This window comes from Polypterus senegalus, chromosome 7 (genome assembly GCF_016835505.1).
Source record: "Polypterus senegalus isolate Bchr_013 chromosome 7, ASM1683550v1, whole genome shotgun sequence".
Classification (NCBI taxonomy): domain Eukaryota; kingdom Metazoa; phylum Chordata; class Cladistia; order Polypteriformes; family Polypteridae; genus Polypterus; species Polypterus senegalus.
This window is the reverse complement of record NC_053160.1, coordinates 147,356,336-147,376,504: the sequence shown is the minus strand read 5'-3', so window position 1 is coordinate 147,376,504 and position 20,169 is coordinate 147,356,336. Positions and strand designations below refer to the sequence as shown.

The 20,169-nt window shown below is 38.0% G+C and overlaps 1 protein-coding gene across 3 annotated transcripts in view; it reads right to left on the bottom strand.

Annotated features, from left to right (window-relative positions):
- The window catches only part of LOC120532912 (lysine-specific demethylase 4C-like), a 917,975-nt gene that overhangs the window by 447,380 nt on the left and 450,426 nt on the right, over nt 1-20,169 (bottom strand). For all 3 annotated transcript variants that reach the window (XM_039759396.1, XM_039759398.1, XM_039759397.1), the window contains exon 9: nt 8,478-8,671. In XM_039759396.1, coding sequence (XP_039615330.1) covers nt 8,478-8,671 — 194 coding nt within the window. The remainder of the gene's footprint in view (nt 1-8,477; nt 8,672-20,169) is intronic.

The window sequence follows — 20,169 nt, the reverse complement described above, 5'->3', positions numbered from 1 at the left end:
AAAGCACAGAGAATTTGTTGATTTAGGTATTTTTAAAGCCTTAAATTTTACACCATTTGGCTTGCTCTCTCTCTCAAGGGTGGGGATCGATCTGTTCTTAGCATAATTCTTTTTTTTGTAAAACTTGATTGCTATGTATTGATTGTAATAAAATTAATAAATAAAAAAAACAAACAAAAAAAAACCTGCAAGAAGCTCACACTACGCTGCATTTTTTTGTCTTTGTAACTGCATTGAAAGAACTCTTAAATTATTTTAATTTAATGAGCACAACAAAGATATGCAGTGTCTACAGTGTCTATATAAAGTTTTACATGCTTCAGAAATTTTTACTTTTTGAGGCCTGCAGCTTAAAAACCAGGCACTTCAAATCAGTTTTTACCTAACCTTTCTTTTCAACTCATAAACACGCTAGATCCTCTTCATAGTCATGGAAAACATAGCCTATTCCAGTAGTACTGGGTACAAAGCAGGAAGCAGATTTGTACAGGGCACCTGTCCTTCACAGCACGCACACACACACACACACCTATTGCTCACAATGTGTCAGTATGGAATCACCAGTTAACCTAGGCAGTGTTTACACTACCAGACTGAAAGGCGAAGAAATCCAATTCAGTCTGTGGTATTTACATTGCATGGTCTAGATGTGTAGTGACCATTTATAAACACATTCAGAATATGTGGGATATATGCGTTGTGATGCAAATAAAGCATACATGTGGATCCCCATATGTTTCACCTGATGATGCTCTTCAATGTTCTATATTTTAAAAGCAGAGGTTGTTTTCTAAATATGTTGAGTCGATGCAAAACAGGTATAGCATTATATTCCTTAGCTTTTTCTGTGTGATTTCATCCGCCGCCATTGACAGAATAAGTGTCAGGAGTAGCGGGATTGTATTGGTAGCTTCTTTGATACTCCCAAAGCCAGGACCTTTCTCTCCTTGTACCATGTTACATAAGGCACAAAATTGTTATCAAGCCGCATCCTTAACAGAAAATCCCAATCTGACCTTTTAAACTCAGATTTGAGATGGGCAAGTGAAAATCTGGATATCCTATTTTTACACCCAAATTGGACCTGTGTCAGATATGTGGAAGAACAAGAATTGGGGCACATCAGAGGGCGTTGAAGGCTTATCCCATGCAGACAGGGACAACAAACTTCATATAAGCCTTCATATTCAAACTCAGAATATTGGATCACTACTCACTGTGCCGATTTTCATCTATATTTACAGCTTGTAAAACACAATGTTTAAGTGAAACATAAATGCTAAAAATTTGATAAATTCAGTAAGCTTAAAAAAACTAAGTAAGCTGACTATACAAATGGCATCCACAGTCTAATAAAATAAATTGTACATTAGCACTTAGATAGCCAACTGCCTTTCAAATTACACAACAGGCTAATTGGCTGCCTCTTGTCTATAGCTATTTTTGTGGCTGTGCTGATTCTTTTAGAAAAAAAATCAACTCTTCAAATGTCTCTTATATTCTGGGAAATGTCTACTATCAGCAACAAGAAGGTTTTAAAACACTCCAGAATAAAGTTAAAGATGGCCCGGATAAGAAGATAGTTGATAAAAGTTTATACATTTTTCTTAGAACACAGTTAGCACCACCATGACAATGACATGATTCTGGACTTTCCACAGCACCAAGACATGCCTTTTTTTGATTGTGAGTTAAATGCTATTCTTGCTTTTCATTGAGCTTAAGGCTGACTGGAGAACATACTTGAAACGGCGAAATAACTATGCTGTCCTTACTGAAACATGCTACTAGTTAATGTGTTTTTTCCTATCCAGTTGCATGCTGTCATTTTTCTGCAGGTTGTTTCCTGTGGAGGCCCACAAGGTTCAGTTCTTTAACCACTTCAGTTTAATATCTACATTTTTCCACTAGGATTCTTGTTTTATCTGTGTAACTATTTCATGTGCATGCGATTTCTACTCAGAAGTATTTGAAAGTCTCTCCTGAATGCAAATGGCCCATTGACAACCCTACTCCGTATAATCACATGGGTTTCTGCTGAATTCCTGTATACTAACAAAACCAAACAACTTCTTGTAGAATTATCATCCCAACTCATAAATCTCTACTGAATGTGATCATCCTTAGCCACCAGTCCTTCACTCTGAATTTGAATGCTACCTCTAGGATGCTGTCAATACATCTGTCAATCACCTACATAGCACTGTCAAACTTATCTCTCTTTTTCCACAGCAGAAATATTCTGTTCATTCCTTCATTATGACTTGATTGGATTCCAGCCCTTCCCCATTCAATATTCATGTCATGTGCTTTTTAGAGCAAACTAATCCAGACCAGGGTTTATGGGGGGGTTATGGGTGCTGGAGTCTATCCCAGCTAGCATATGATATAAGGACAAAACCCTGGACTGGGTGCTAGTCAATCAACATACACACACACACACACACCAAAAACAGAGGCACTTTAGCATTGTTAATTCACCTAAGTAGGAGCAAACCCATGAAGACACAAGAGAACATGCAAACTCATAAGTCTTGGTCTCCTTACTGCGAGGCAGCAGTGTAAATCACTGTGCCGCCCCTTTTCAGTCTTCTTTCTTCAGCTAGTTAAATTACACTGCCTCTTGCTAAGGACTCACAAAACAGTACATTAAAATAACTCACTCTTCCTAAAATTACCATCAGATTGCAAACTCTTCAGATACTGGCCCGCTAATTGTTAGAAAGGTCTTGCTAAGATAGTCTATATTAAAACACTTTTGGCTTTATGGATTCATCAATGTCCATGAGGCTCTCGTGGGGTTAACTTCCAATCACACTTAAACTTACATCTTTATTCTTCTCTATTTTAGATTGGCTATGCCCCCTTTTAACCATCCATCTATCCATATACGCCTACTCTATTTCTAAGTAACACTTTTGTAACTACGGTACTATAATGATCTCTCAACTGTTTTTTTCAGTTTAGTAATCAGTATACTAATATTTTTATTTTGCAGACTTTTTCTGAAGATTATATCTCTATGTTTCATCATTTTTTGAAGGATTATTTATTGTACTTGATTATCTTGTTGATTTGAGGTGTATTCTTGTGTGCTTTGTAAAGTATCTTGTGATTTTCCCCTCTAAAAACAAAGCTAACTGACTCAGGATAGACCTTAACTATCAATCAGTAGTTTGATTACAGAGGTAACCTTAAAGTACCTACTGATTGTTGTATTAAGCATGGGTCAATGTGGGTATTTCACAACAATATCCTGAGCAATCCATAATTCTGAGCTTAATGAAAAAATGGCTACTAATCAGAAATACCCAGTTTAATATTTCCCTATTATATTAAAAAATCCTGAGATGAGACAAGACTTTCTTCAAGAGATTTTTTAAAGTCCCACAAGACGAGATTTTGGCCATGAGATTTTTTCAAGTCACGCCCTCCTCTCAACCATGTTCAACCATGCACACGGTCCTCTCACCACTCATTCGTGTGAATGCTTTTAACAGAAACAGTTCCTGCTCTCTCAGCTTTTATAAATATTAACGCATTCCTCACTTTAAGTTCCCAATTAAAAAAGACGTATTATGTCCAAATCTTATTGAAGATCTTGAAGGATTATCAACATAAGAAATGAGTACAAAGGGCAATCCTAGAACCGATGAAGTCAAATGAATTAACGCCAAAATTGACGATCGCTTACAAGGCAAATTGGTTAAATGCGTATCAATAGACTATGCTGAAACAGTTGGTGGTGATCGTGCGGAACATGAAAACATCAGCTTACAATATTCCGAAGAATTTTAGCAACCGTTAACACCATCCGGTCTTCCAATACGAAATTGTATTATGCAACGAACAACTCTAATGCAACATTAAACATAATTTACTTTCAAATTATTATGTTTTACTATTTTTAATATGGTTAATTACTCGCTGTAATGTAAAATAGTTCTATTAGTTATATGTAACAATTCCCATGAAAATAACAATATGTTTAAATTGTACATCTACATCCCCATACATGAGCGGCAGAACTGCAAAGAGACTAGTTTGTAAAGCAGACCCGGGGGTTGGCAAGCAAAGCAAGCAGGGGGCACAGTCCCCTAGTATATAAAGAGTTTAATATATACAGCAGTGGTTCTCAGACTCAATCCTGGGGTTCCCATGTGGCTGCAGGTTTTATTCTAGCCAATTTTAGTCATTTTATCTCTAACTGATCTCATTTAATTAGCTGATCTTCTTTTATTCTGCATTCAAAACAGGCCAAATGTGTGATTTTTACATTTATAAGCCATTTATAAATATTTGTATTTATGCCTAGTTTTTAATTCTTAACTCTCTATTGTTAACTCCTAATAATTTACCTTTTTCTGTGCAGTTTACTTCCTTAACTTCATCCATAAAACTAGCCAAAGTACACGACTTTCCTGGGTATATTTGTAAAATATAAGAATAAGAAGCAGCTAGCGCTGTTGCACGGGTAAGTAATTCTGTCTGCAAGTCTGGCTTAAGTCTGTATCAGATGTTTCACTTGTTCTGAGCAAGGAGGTCACACTGATGTGTGGCACACAGGGAAAACAAAAATCCACTGGGACCCCCAGGATCAAAAGTTTAGGTTCTGTCTTGTTCGTATGGTCCTGGAATGCAACTATGCAAAATTTCATCCAGATCTGTCAAAGAAAGTAGGATTGTATAAGGAACATACAGACAAACAGACTTTTTATTTTCATATAAATAGTGTGGCGGACGGCTGGGTGTGGTACCCAGCCGGGACGCCCAGGAGGACCGGAGGAGGGCTTAGGCCTCCTCCAGACCACGAGGGGGCGACCGCCCTTGTTGCACTGGGGGTGCCCCGGTGCCTGAAGAGCCCTGAACCTCAGCACTTCCGTCACACCAGGAAGTGCTGGGGGGAAGATGACTGGGGACACCTGGAGGGCTTCCGGGTGCGCAGCTGGCACTTCCGGCACACAGGGGAGTGTCCGTGGAGGAGTGTCAGGGGGCAGCTGGAGCCCACCTGGGCTGCTATAAAAGGGGCTGCCTCCCTTCATTCGGGGTCAAGAGTCGGGTGGAAGAGGACTGGAGAGATCAGTGGAGGCGGCCAGAAGGATGGCACTGTAAAGAGAGGCCTGGACTTTGGGGAATCGGTGCTGGAGGCACTGGGTTGAGCACAGACTTAAAATTGTAAATATTATAAATAAAATGTGCGTTGCGTGCTAAACCGTTGTCCGTCTGTCTGTGTCCGGGCCACGCTCCACAATAGGTAACAATTAACAATAAGAAGGACAGACACCAGGGCAAGCGGCATTGAATGCAGCTACTTCACCATTAGACTAATTAATGGGCTCTTTAGTAAATAATGGATTAAACAACCAGAACTTTTGGAAGAGCAGAATCAAAATGAGGTTTGATTAGGTTAGGTTGATGATAAAAAATAAAATCCAAGTTTTAAAAGCAGTAAATTATCCCCATGTAACAAAAATAAATTCTTGCAACATTCTAATAAAAACTAACAAAACTTAGTTTTCTACATTGAACCCAAAGCATAGAAAATGTAGACTAAAAGCTCACTTCATTAGGCAAGGAATCCAGTTTAAACCAGATGTTAGTTGGAACAAAACTTTGTAGCCACAGTAGGTCTCAAGGACTAAGCATGATAATCACTGATATCAATTATAAAAAAATGAACTGTAGAGATTCAAAAAGAAGGTAGAGAAAAAATAATAACCATCTGAACAAAATAAAAATATTTAACATCTGGTCTAAACCCAATACAACACAAAAACACCACATGTACTATAAAGCATGGTGGAAGAGGTACAGCATGTGTGTTTTTCATAATGGATTAGAACACACTTTTGACCTAAAAGAAGTTAACAGGATGCAGCAAAACACAAAAAGATATTTTGCACCTACAGTGTATCTGCAAACTGGCGAGTTCCACGCCAGACAGAAATGCAGCTATTCTTTAGCCTCACAGAGCAGTAACAGGCTATTAGATAGGCTTTAGGCAGGGGTATTTTTTTTGCGCGTATACAGGGTGAGCATATATACAGGCCTGCCTCCAGGCCATCTTCGGACTGTACGAAGGTCTGAAAACATCCAAGCTGTAAGGTCATCACTTTTGCAGCTCCTAGATGTTCAGCAGGCAAATATCCTTCAGCCTTAGGCATTTCCAACACGTCTTTGAGAAGGATTTTGCTTGAGGACCTTAATTTCCATCCATATAAAATGATAGTAGTGCAGGAGCTCACTTAGTGAGACAGGGAGAGCTGTAGAGAGTTGTGTGTGAACATTATGCAAACCGTTCATCAAGATGCCATCGTCATGTGCAGCGGTGAGGTACATTTCCATTTGAATGGTTGCATAAATAAGCCAAACTTTTGCTATTGGGCTGAAACCAGCCCTCGTGAACTTCATCAGAGACCCCTACAAAATGAGCGTGTTACAGTTTGGTGTGCCGTTGCAGAATGTGGCATTGTAGGCCCTTATTTTTTTGAGGAGAATGGAGCAATGGTCACTGTCACTTCAGAACATTACATTGAAATGCTAGAGAACTTTTTGCGGCCCCAACTGTAAGAAATGGATGTGGTGGACGGCCAAGTTTCAGTAGGTTGGCGCAGCAGCTCATAAGGTGTGGAGAACCATGCAAGTTTTGCGGGAGATGTTTCCGGGGAAGCTGATCTCCCTGCACGGCGATGTCGAGTGACCTTCACGTTCACCTGATCTCACTCTGTGCGATTTCTTCATGTGGGACTATCTCAAGTTGAAGGTATATTCACACCAACCTCAAAACCTTGAAGCCCTCAAGGATGCTATGCACCACTAAATCGCCACTATTCCCCTTTAAATGGCTGAATGAGTCATGCGAGCGTTCAGAAATCGTCTTGAAGAGTGTATCGCTAATGATGGCCACCATCTTGAAGACATCATTTTTAAAACACAGTGAAAAAAAATCCATTTTGTATATCATTTCTTGTGTTGCAATGAAATTTATTTTATCTTGTTGCGTTTTTGTGCAATAAACGTTTGAAACGTGGTACTTCTTTTTGGCTCATCCTAGTATAAATGATTAAAATAATGATTTACTTAGTGGCCACATAATTTTAACCTCTTACAAAACCTTGACATAGTTTCTTAAACTATGGATCACGATCCATTTTGGGTTGTGGGTTGCCTAATTTTGGGTCACATAGAGTCAAAATTCACAATTGCATTCATTAAGACGAAGTCGCATACTGTTTGCGGAGTGCCTCGCAATGGGTCACACCTGGCAGTTTAAGGAATTGGTACTGCTCCACTATTATCTCCAAGGGAATCAGATGACTGTTGCCCGTGATTGTGCATGGGGGCCCCGGAATGATCTTCAATGGTGATTCTTCAAGGGGTATGGGATGACTGTCGTCGGCAATTTTCCAAGCAGAACCCTCTGGGATGAATGTTGGTAGTGATTCTGGGTCTTGAAGATACTATGAAAGCAAAACTGGGTCGCGAGAAAAAAAAAAGTTTAAGAAACACTGCTCTAGGTAAATCAGTGGCTGTGTGGGTAAACGCACATAAGAGGAAACTTTCAATTTACAGCTAATGTCTGCATTGTTGTACTTGTGTCTTTTATATTATAAACTTGGGTTTTTTGAAAATAAATGGAAGAAATCAATGAAAAACCTCCCAAAACACCTCACAAATACACCACCACTAGCAGTCTATGGCACCATATGGTATATACTGTATCTTACTTGTGGCAAAATAAATAAAAAGCTAAATGTGCATTTTATCAGAGATCAGAGCAGACTATACTTTCTGAGAAGGTTGGCATCCTTCAACATCTGCAGTAAGATGCTGCAGATGTTCTACCAGACGGTTGTGGCGAGTGCCCTCTTCTACGCGGTGGTGTGCTGGGGTGGCAGCATAAAGATGAAAGACGCCTCACCCTGGACAAACTTGTTAAGAAGGCAGGCTCTATTGTAGGTGTAAAGTTGGACAGTTTAACATCTGTGGCAGAGCGACGGGCACTAAGCAAACTCCTGTCAGTCATGAATAATCCACTGCATCCACTGAACAGGATCATCTCCAGGCAGAGGAGTAGCTTCAGTGACAGACTTTTGTCACTATCTTGCTCCACTGACAGACTGAGAAGATCGTTCCTCCCCCACACTATGCAACTCTTTAATTTCACCCGGGGGAGTAAATGCTATCATTACTTAAAGTTATTGTCTGCTTTTTTTTTTTTTTCATTTTTTCATTTTTATTACTATTTAATTTAATATTGTTTCTTTGTATCAGTATACTGCTGCTGGATTATGTGAATATCCCCTTGGGATTAATAAAGTATCTATCTATCTATCTATCTATCTATCTATCTATCTATCTATCTATCTATTAGTTCCTTTCAATTTATCAATACTCCTTGAAAGCAACTAATAGAATCACACGATCAAATTAAAAATAATTCTAAGAAAAGGGTTTAAAATGGAAAGTATGCTTACTTCATCGATGGAGTGGCTTGTTTCCTTCTTCTGTTTATCCAGCTATCCAGTTCTGGTGTTGATGCTGGCGTTGGAAGTGTATGATCAATTGTGTATATATCTTTTCCTTGTTTCCACACCTGGTATCGATTTGGCTGGAATTTTTTCACAAAGATATCCATTGATATTTTGACCATATCTTTGCTGCAGGAGCACTAGAATAGATAAATGAATAAACAAATAAATTATGTTTTGTAAGCTAAGCTACAATAACAAATGATCTTTAAAGCAATGAAATACAAATGAGAGGAGGTGAGGAAGAATTTGTATAATATTTTATTAAAGTCTATAATATATTTAGTGAAAATGCCTGGATAATTGTAAATTAGGCTACATTACTACAGAAAGATGTTTTTAAATACAGTAAATAAATACTTTTACCATTTTTTTCTATCCTGTCAGATAATAAAGATTCATCAGAACAGTGGTCTAAGTTTGAGTTACAATCAGTTCAGGAGAAAATGTAACCTAACATTAAAATCCAGGCAGTCATTATTGTGCACAAATGTAGGCAGCCAAGTTTACATAATAAATCAACTCTTTGCCACACCGAATGCCTCATTAGTTTGTCTGATTTTGCCAATGAGGCATCCCAAAAACACTTGCTACTGTGTAACTTTTTCAGAGGTCAATCTGAGCGCTGTACCTACTAAAACTAAACCAGAAAAAAAGACAATGCATTGTTTTCTAATTTGCAATATTCAAATGCTAGTACAATATAAAATTTGTCATTATGCATGCCCAATAGTCTTGAGGAGCCCAAAAATAACCTGCTGGAATGAAGGTGCCTTATGGCAGGTATCCACAACACTGCAAGAGAGCAGGGCAATATAAATGTAGAAAAAGGATAAAGAAGGATGATTTAACAAGTTTTGGTACTGCTCTTTTGTTGTAAATGGAGGGAAACAACTCTCACAATCATCTCTAAATGATTTTACAATACAATACAATATAGTTTTTTATGTTTTATATAATATCTTCAATAACAGAAACACAGCTTTCACAACATCCTTTGAAGATGACATCATTTTAACAAGAAACAAGAGGGCAGATATCTATTTTGTCTTCTGTATGGATAATCTATCCAGAACAAGATATCTTTATTCTAGTTGCCATGTTTTTAAACTTTCAACAACCTTGTTGTTACTCAATGAGAAAAGGGCACATCTTTGTACTGTGACTAATGTTGTCAAGAGCAAAGTGATGCACGGGCTAAAATATTTTTGACAGGTCAGCTCTGGCCCACGGACTGCAAATTGTGGACCAAAATTGAAAATTGCTATATAAAGTTAAAGTGTGCTAAATGATGTACTGAGCATGCAGTACATATCACAAATAGAAGAAACAGCAAGGATGGTAAATCAAAGAAGCAAGGATTAAAAAAAAACACACTCTAACCATAAAACTCTGCACACTGATCGACGTCCAGAGGTGGACTTAACGACTAGGCAAGGGGAGGCAAGCACCTAGGGCTACAAAGAAACTCAGGGCACAATGATAAAATGTATTTATGAACTTTTGTTTTTAAATTTCAAACATATTCAAATCATAGTTATAGCTGTTATTTTCAATGGACTTCTGACAATATGGGGCAAACACTATCAGTCCAGATTACAATGAAATATTCCATGTTACATCTACACTACTGCACAGTTGGAAGTAAAGCCTGAAAGAGTAAACTTAAAACATGGCTAAGAACAGAGGCTTGCCGTGCAGAAGGTTCAATCATGTACTAGTATGTTCCACAACAAACAAGTCAATGACTAGTTACTCAAGTGCAGCAGAAAAACAAAAACAAGGAAGAAAGCAAAAAAAAAAAGAAATGTTGCAAACCCTCCAAAGGTAATTTCTTTTTTTTTTAAATAACCTGTACCTTGATACTAGATATACTGCATGTATATTGTGATGGACGGCCAGGGACCCTCACCTGGCCGGGCCAACTGTTTTATGGAAGGACCAGGGGAAGAGGACATGCACAGGGCATTAACTCCCCCAGAGTGCTATTTGCTAACCCCCTGGGTTGCAGCAGTCCTTGCATTCCCACAGGGCTTCATGGGATTTGGAGTTCGGTACAGCATTGCTAGGTTCCATGGGTGCTGCTGGGGGATGTTGCAAGGGCTGAGGAGCCCTACTTTGTCTGGCTTTCCTCTCACCCTGAAGTGCTTCCACACCACGCTGACGGGTCACCAGAAGTACTCCTGATAAAAGAAACTAGCTCCCACTGCTTCAGGAGCCAGAGTCGGGAGGGAGAAGATAAAGCTTACTGGAGGAGGAGTGGAGGCTGAACAAGAGAGGAGAGAAGAACAAGTGCTGTGTGCTTTATTATTGATGCTTGTTGTACTGTGTTTTCTAATGGGAAATAAAATGAAAAAGTTTCCAACAACTGAAAAAAAGCCTATGTGTTTGAAAGAACTTGTATCTTTGGTATACGGCCAGCAGCTTATCCCGGCCAATACCCCCAGGCCACCAGATGGAGCCCTCCCTGCAACATGGAGGTGCCCCGAATTCCAGCAGGGCCTCATGGACCTTGGAGTTTTAATGCACAGCCCTGCTGGATACCATGGGGACCACCAGAGGACGCTGCAGGGAGGCTCAGAGACTTATATCATTATATCAGTACTTCCCAGTCACGGGGACAGAGGAGATGACGTACTTCCAGGCTAAAGAGAAGAAGGAATTTTCATCTGACCCAGAAGTGCAGGGAAATCACATGGACTGAGGGAAAGAAGCACTTCCGGGTCAAGGAGTTTAAAAGGTCTGTGAGAGATCCCAGCAGTGAGCCAAGTTGAGAGGAAGGGTGACTGAGCTGCTGGGAGGCGAGGAGGATTTATTATTGTGATTATTGTAATTACTATTGAAGTATAGTGGAGGTGGAGGTGCTTTGTGCACATTATTATTATAATAAAGTCATTTTTGGGACTTTCATCTGGTGTCTGTAGTCTGGTCTGAGGGTTCAAGGGGATGACAGTGCCCCCTATCGTCCACAATCTGTATTGAGTTTAGGTAGTTAGTGTGCCCATATATATATATATATATATATATATATACTGTACATATATATATATATATATATATATATATATATATATATATATATATATATATATAAAGAAAAAGAGAGAGAAAGAAGACCTTTTTAAAATGTGCAACATACACTCCTTGAAAGCACCACTTTGTATAAACGGGAGTGGTGCAAACTTGCAGCTTGTTTGTAGAAATATGTTAATATCCAATACCTCTTGAGGTGCTTTTAACAATATGTGGCGACAGTTTTCTGGTGTAAGCGTAATAAGATGCCACGCCGTTTCATCCAATGAATCAAGCTTTTACCATAGGAACAGGGGTAGTCTGCAGAGGGATACATGTCGATGTTTTATACTAGATGCTTGCCGTTGTCTTGCATGTTCATTTTAAAAGAATATGAATTTGTGCATGGTGATTTTATCAACACTGGATTTCAGCAGAACATTGAAAACAGAACTTTGGGTGTCACCGTGGCTGTGCACATATTAGCATATGGAGTGCCGTGTTATACATGTAAATGTGTGCAGGGTTTCAGACATGCAGCTCAGATTGCTATCCTTTGTTGTGAATCTGAATTTTGATTTCAGAACAAATTTTTCAGGTTTTTCGAGGTTCTCTTGCTGTTAAAGTGGACCAAGTGCCAAACATTTTGCTGTTGAAAGTAACTGAACTCCTGGGTAACGGGGAAAATTCAAAATAAGCTTAGCAATGTTTCTTTTCTTCATTTCCACAAACTACACATTGCTAAGTATTTTTTTCCCCCAAAGCTTTGCAACCATACTGGCATGGTACCATTATGAAGCATGAAATGAAATTACTTAAAAGCTTATGTAGAAGCATACTAACAGAACTTTGCAATAAATTGTTGTGATATCCAGCATTTCATTTGATAACAACCATTTGTGCAGAAACAAGCAGCTTCATGTTCATGACCAGGACAATGACATAGTTTTTAAACATTGCCCTAAATAGCTTTTAATAAAAACTTTTATAATTCAAACCATTTTTAGAACAACTATTTTAAAAGATAATTTGGAGAATAACATGTACAGTATGCTATTTTGCCAGGGATCATTGACACACCTTGATTTTATATGAACCACTGTAGGAGTCATTATTAGCAATTTGTGACACTTTGAGAACAGTTTGTCCATCCCTACTTTACTTTAAAAGGTACTGAAAAGTGTGATCAAAGGGATTTATGAGTGCCCCATTCCTAATTTTGCCTCCAAATCATTAAATCCGCCACTGTTTTTGTCACAAGGTATTTCACATGTGCAGAGCTTTAGAATAATTGCTTATAATTATACTACACATTTGCATTATAAAAAAGATGCATTTTGTGAAGTTTGGAGCTCAGACAGGTGAAGCAACTTGCTCCCAGCCAAAAAGAAAGTGAGCCTTGTGGTTTAAAGTCTAGTTCCTAAGCCACTAGGCCATATGTTCTTAAAGATTCAGCAAAATAAAAGTGAAATCCACAAAACAGATCTTCCTAGTAAGGTGTATGCTACATGCAAAAGAGCAAATTGGAAGGAGTAAAAATATAAATTTAGTAAATAAAGTAAATTTATTAGTAAAATAACTGTTAAAGAAGATGCAAAGTGTATCAGGATCCGTAAAGGAGAATTCAAATACACGGACAGTGAAATAGCAAATGATCTAAATTTGCATTTTTCTAAAGTTTTTTAATGTGAAGACCTGGGACTTCTAAGGAGGTACTGAGTGATTCGGAAATTGTAGAGGGAGAAGTACTGTGTAGATTAAATAGCCTGAAATTTAACAAATCACCATCACCAGATAACATTTCTTCTTAAAGACCAGAGGTTAGTGAATATTATCCCATTATATAAAAACAGAGATGGAGCAGATCCAAGTATTTATAGGCCATTAAGCTTAATGTGCCTCACAGGAAAATTAATGGAAGGAATTGTGAAGGAAATGATTGTGCAGCACGTAGCAAGAACAAGAGTGATAGTTAACAGTCAGCATGGGTTTAGATGGGGGAGATTGTGTTTAACTAACATGTCGGAATTCTATGAGGAAGCAATGAAAGGATATGATCAGAGTGATGCATATTATATTAATTGTCTTGATTTTCAGAAAGCATTTGACGAGGTCCCACCTGAAAGATTGGGCATCTAACTAAAGGAAGTGGGAGTTTAGGGTGTAGTGTGTAGATGGGTGTAGAACTGACTAAAACAGCAGAGGGTTATGGTCTGAGGAACCTTTTCAGCATTGGATAATATTAAGATAGGTGTCTCTCAGGGGTCAGTGCTGGGATCACAGCTATTTTAAATATACGAGGTGTTATCAAAAAATATGGTGACTGTTTTAAAAAAGAAATGTTTATTGTAGTAAAAGATTTACAGCTACTAGTTACCCTCAAAATACTCTCCTCCACTTCAAATTCACTTATCCCAACACTCCTGCCACTTTGAGAAGCAGTCCTGGAAGTTTTCTTTCGAGAGTGTCGTGGCCTGCCTGGATGTCCTCAAGGGATTGAAATTGTTTGCCTTTCATGGTCATTTTTAATTTAGGGAATAGCCCAAAGTTGCACGGTGCCAGATCTGGCGAATAAGGTGGATCTAGACACTGCGTAATGTTTTTATTCGACAGAAATTGTTGTACTAGAAGGGATGTGTGACAAGGAGCGTTGTCATGATGAAGAATGAAACAGTTTCCTCAGTTATTGATGTAGAAGGATCCACTACGAAATCGACCAAACCACTTGTAAACAGTCTTAATTGTCGATGCAGTGACACCATAAACCGATTTTAACATCTGACGGGTTTTGTCAGCTTTTTGCAATTTGAAACAAAATTTCATGTTAAAAATGTGTGGCTTGATATCCATTATTAATGAGAAACTTGAAAAACACACTTGAACTCAACAGTGGCTCACAAACGACTGACAGTATCAAGCAGGTTGAAACTTATAACAAACAAGGCTCTAGGATGGACATGTCAGAACCTGCACCGAATTGTTTTTTTGTTGCTCTTGGATGGTGCTTTGCATCAACATTCACCGTACTGTTTGATCACATCTCGTACATAAATGTTCTGGATGGGAATATAAACAACAAGCTTGTTAAGTTTGCGATTATACCAAGCTAGTTGGATTGGCAGATAATCTAGAATTAACTGAATCATTACAGAGGGAATTGGACAGCATATAGTCTTGGGCAGATGAATTTTAAATATAAAGTATTGCATGTAGGATCTAAAAATGTTAGATTTAAATACATAATAGGAGGTCTGAAAACTGGAAGTAGTGCTTATGTGAAGGATTTAGGAGCCAGGTGGCAGTGTTCAGAAGCTATTAAGAAGGCTAACATAATGTTTAGTTATATAACACACTATGTAGAGTACAAAGGAGGTTATGCTTAAGCTTTGTGATGTCCTGGTGAGGTCACACCTGGAGTAAATATATGATTTGTGCATATACAATAATGGTTTCATGTATAATGTATAGGTTTTATTGATTTGTTTGTATATTTTTGTTTTGTACACTTACTAAATAGAACAGCATATGCAGTATACAGACTACTGACAAGAACCAACAGTACATACTGTATGCTTAAAATATTTCTTATACCTATGTTATACTGTATATATGCAAACATTTACTATATATGCTCAAACTAAAAGTACATTTTTATAAGCCAAAAGCATATAACTGGAAAACCACCACGGCTTGTTCGTCTGTTTACAGAGAGCTCTTTTGCAAGAACCTTGTCTTCCTTTTCACTTTCCATCTAAGAGATACACAGCGTTAGCTAATCATAACAGCAATGTCCATAAGTTGTGCCACTAAAATACTAATTCTCTGTTTTTTTAAATGTAACACACAGTTAACACAAGACATTCTAAAATTTTCAAACCTCTCCTGAACTATACATGAGATTGAGTTTCAATATTTCCATGCTGTTGATATCAAACCAATCAGGCTCAGTGAACTGCTTCAAGCATTCCTTGTGGCAGCACGAGTGTTCTGAGACTGTATTGCTCTTACATTGAATGATTATTGTTTTTCCATAATAACAACAGCACTTATTTATATAACACATTTTCATACAAACATTTTGCTTAAAGTGCTTTACAAATAATAAAAAATATAATTACAAAAATAAATACAAAGTACAAATGAAAGAATACCCGACAGAGGTTAGCATACATTAAATTGCAGTTGAATTTAGGCAATTTCAGTTATAGTTAAAGGTTGGAACTGCAAAGGTCAGAGTCCAATCTGATGATGACCCTGATAGGTGCCAGAAGTCACTGTCAGGGGCTTAACTAGTGCATAAACCTAATCAGTTGTATCTTGGCCTTGCTTAATTTTCATGCACAAATCACTACTACAGTATTTGGTGTGACTAATTAATGAAAATAATTCAACTAAATATGCTTTTCACAAAAGTTATTTAACAAATAAGATTAAAATATACTTTATAAATTATTAAGTTGGCCCCAGCATCCTCCAGCCTCTCGTTTCCCAACAGTTGCTTCACCATTCTCAAAAACAAAATGTACCCCAGGGTGTAGCAGAATTTGCAAAACACATTTTTAATAAACATAACAAAAGTTCATACGCCACAATTTTGATCATTTTTCTTAATACCCTGGAGGAATACTATAGGCTATATATATAGTGTTAATTGACTTTTTATATTTCTAAAGTTACTTTTCAGGATCTGCCTCATTTTATTAACTTACTGTTGATTGAGGGCATCTAAAGCCCACAGCAAGATCATTATTCCACAACAATCTTAGATATACAAAGCAGTACATTAATCTATTAACAATGTTCATACTTTAAAATTCTACATTTCATATACAGTAGGTTTATCCATCCATTCATTATCCTACTCTCTACAGAGTCACGGGGATCTGCTGGAGCCAATCCCAGCCAACACAGGGTGCAAGGCAGGAAACAAACCCCGGGCAGGGCGCCAGCCCACCGCAATCATATAAGTTTATTTCTCCTTTATTTGTTCTACATGAACAACTGCATTTCATATTGAGACTAGCAAAATACCCGCGCTTTGCAGTGGTGAAGTACTGCCTTAAAATTTTTATTAAGAAGAAAATTAAACCTTTTTAAACTGAGGGAAAATATACCAATAATTATTTGTTAAGGATCTCTTTGTATACCACATTGTGAGTTCGGCCCTCCGGTTGTAATATGACCAAGCTGTGCGCTGAGCTTACTCTTGAGCATGCAACGTACAGTTGGCCATGTGAACAGTAATCTTATTTCAAATCTCACAGCTTGGATTGCTGCTGTCATAATCGGTTTGAGTTTCATGGTTTGTTTCAATTACGACAGCATTTGTAGGACTTGTGTAGAAGAGACATTCGGCATCTGTCAAGCGTTGTAAGTATACAACCGGTTTCATCGATAACTTCACATCCAGCTTTTGAGAGTTTAGGGTTTTGTCGAAATGTGTAAAATATTTGGCCATTTCGGTACACTTGAAAGCGACAACTGAACAATTCAGCGGCAGCCATCAACTCACATGCAGATGCATAGGTGAATGGCTTAAGCATTTCACTCTTCTAGTGCTCCTGTGTATTATAATTATTTCCTGTACCGTCATCAGTCCACACCTTGAACCTGTCCCAGTCATTCAATACATAAGAGACAATGTTCCTCCGGATATCAAGGGTGAGCCTGATATGGTCGTGCAATATGTAACAAAGAGAATGGAAAAGGTAGGTGCCATCTCCGGGCATGGAAACCACTCGGTAAGTGACAGTTCTTTGATCAATGGTGATCACCTCAATAGACATGTTAATGGGGGTACGGTTGGAATGATAAAGGAAATGGATACCTGAACAATGTAAAGTAAGTTTAAAATACCTACACAATAACTATAATCGTAATAAATGAACAATAAAACAGCGGAGAAGCCGTGGATTAAATAAAAAGGCTGTAGTTATCAACAGGGAGACGTGAATCCCGTGGCGAAGCAAGGAAGGGAATATAGAGACTGGAGCGACGGACGGCCTTATATAGGCAGGCAGCCAACAACGTGGGAGGCGTTGGGATGGGGGACCCAACGCCACCTCACACGGTGACCGAGCTGCAGGCTATGGACGTATATATGTACGTAAGTAGGATTCAGTTAGCGTTGGGAACCTGCATACCAAATTTCTTGAAGATGGGCCCATAAGTAACAAAGACTGTTGAAAAGTTCAATATGGCGGCAGACAGTAGCATCATACCACCGAAATAAATACCAAATTTCAGCCTTCTACCTACACGGGAAGTTGGAAAATTAGTGATGTTGTAAAGTTCAATATGGCGGCTGACAGTGCTGTCATGCCATCGAAATAAGTACGTACATTGGTTTCGGTTAGCGAAGGGAAGCTGCCTACCAAATTTCGTGAAGATGGGGCCATAAATAAGAAAGTTCAACATGGCGGACGTTGTCGACCGTTATCGACCGTTACGTGTAGAATTTCGAAATGAAACCTGCTTAACTTTTGTAAGTAAGCTGTAAAGAATAAGCCTGCCAAATTTCAGCCTTCTACCTACACAGGAAGTTGGAGAATTAGTGAGTGAGTGAGTGAGGGAGGGCTTTGCCTTTTATTAGTATAGATTATGTGAGAATAGCCAAGGTTATGTTATTGAAGATCTCATTTAAAATTATGACATGACTGTGTACAGGAAAGAGGTAAAAGAACTGATCACACAGCATTCTCTAAATAATCTGGAAATAAATAAAAAGAATACCAAAAATATAGGCGAGTATAAAAATCATGTTGATCTTGTCCCTCAACATCCATGTCGTAGATTTAGTGGACAATTTTATGCACCAGGGCACAAAAATATGCCAATTCTGAAAATACAAACAAGGTCAGATGCCAGCTGTCTTTCCTCAAAATGACCTCCCCACACTATTAAAAATAATGGTTCTTTAAAGGCATTTTATGATTATTTACTGGGTTATTTGGTTCCTCATAGAACTACTATTTGACGAGGCATCATTTCACTCTGGGATTGATTCATATGAAGTTGGTTCTTTGAGCTTTGAAAAAAGTCCTAATAATTTGTAAAAAAAAAAAAAACATTTAATGTAGGTTAGGCTGCCTTGAAAGACACTCGTACATTAAGAAAAACAGGACTTAGCCTGTGTTACTGTATGTATGCAGCAAGAGTCCTTTTGAAGTCATAACCCACTGGTATTTTACAAATCTGTTACCATCTGTTCATGGTTATTTACTGTATGGAGCCTGACGTGGATCTAAAGGTTCTTTCTGGAATCTTTCCCTAGATGTGTCTTTTGGGAATCAGCGATGGTTCCCCTATAGCATCGCTCTGAAGAATTACTCTAGCACCTTTATTTTTAAGAGTGCAGTTCAACTTCTGGCAATGAGTATGTAGGAGCAACATCAATAATGTGTAAAGCAGCTAATGAGAAACTGGGAATTTCTTAAAAGATCAAAATTAAAAACAAAAAAACGTCTTTCTCAATGAAGCAAAGAAGCATTTTATAAGAATTGTGAATTGTTTTTGAAGTCAGAGGGTTTAACTGGAATCAAAGTCGAAGTCATTTACTCAAATTCTATTATCTTCCCAGAGTCAAAACACAGAAATGAAAATTAAGTCTTGACAAAAGAGTTATAAGACGAATCCAAAATATTGAAATTAAGACTAACTGCACTTGCTCATGATGTAATCTGTATCTCGGGCAAAGGGATCCTTGTGCTGTACAGTAATTTATTTATGTGATGCAAGTGAGAGAAGAGAGTAGCAAATCTGAAACAGTTAAAGAAGATCAGAGTGTGAAACACGAAACAATGGCCATTTTCAACAGATCCAGTACTGAAAGTATTTTGACCTTCTCAATCCCAGTTTGATAAATAATCTCTGGATAGGAAGCAGCTAAGGACAGTGGTGTTTCTCACTGAAATTAATGGTCACCAGCACCCCACTCTGGATTCGCTTTACTTTTACAGGCTAAAATGTCAAACCATTTTCTGATCAATCATGTCCCACAATCCATCCATTCACTCTCCATATAATGTAACTGGGAAACAGTACAATTAGATCAATCATGACCAGGACTACTTATATTTCCCTACAGTATGTATCAATAAGCTGTCAGAGACATAAGATTAAGAGACATTTACAATTATCTGATGAATATGCCTACGTAAATTGCATTAACTTTGCTGCTTCGTGGTTTTAAGAGAATGATGACTATCGTTGTCTTTCTAGGGAAGGTCATTACTGATGTTTTCATTTTTTTGGTGCAATACATATCAGTATGGTGATAATTTATTTAATTCATTTCCCGTTTTCAACCCTACAATTCAAAATTCTTTCATATTAGAGGTGCAGACCTATATTATTTTGACACAGAGAAGGGGGAGCTCAGGAAAACGGGCTTTTCCCAATTCACCTAGCAGTCCAAAGATTTTGTGTTTCATTTTTGTATTTTCTTTATCATAGCTTAAAATCAGCAGTCTTATAAAAGCTACTAATACACAAGCAGGAACAAAATCCATCACGAACAGTCTGAATGATCTCCGCCCAGTGGCACTCACATCTGTCATCATGAAGTGTTTTGAGAAACTGGTGCAGAGTCATATCATTGCCTGCCTGCCAGCAGACCTGGACCCAT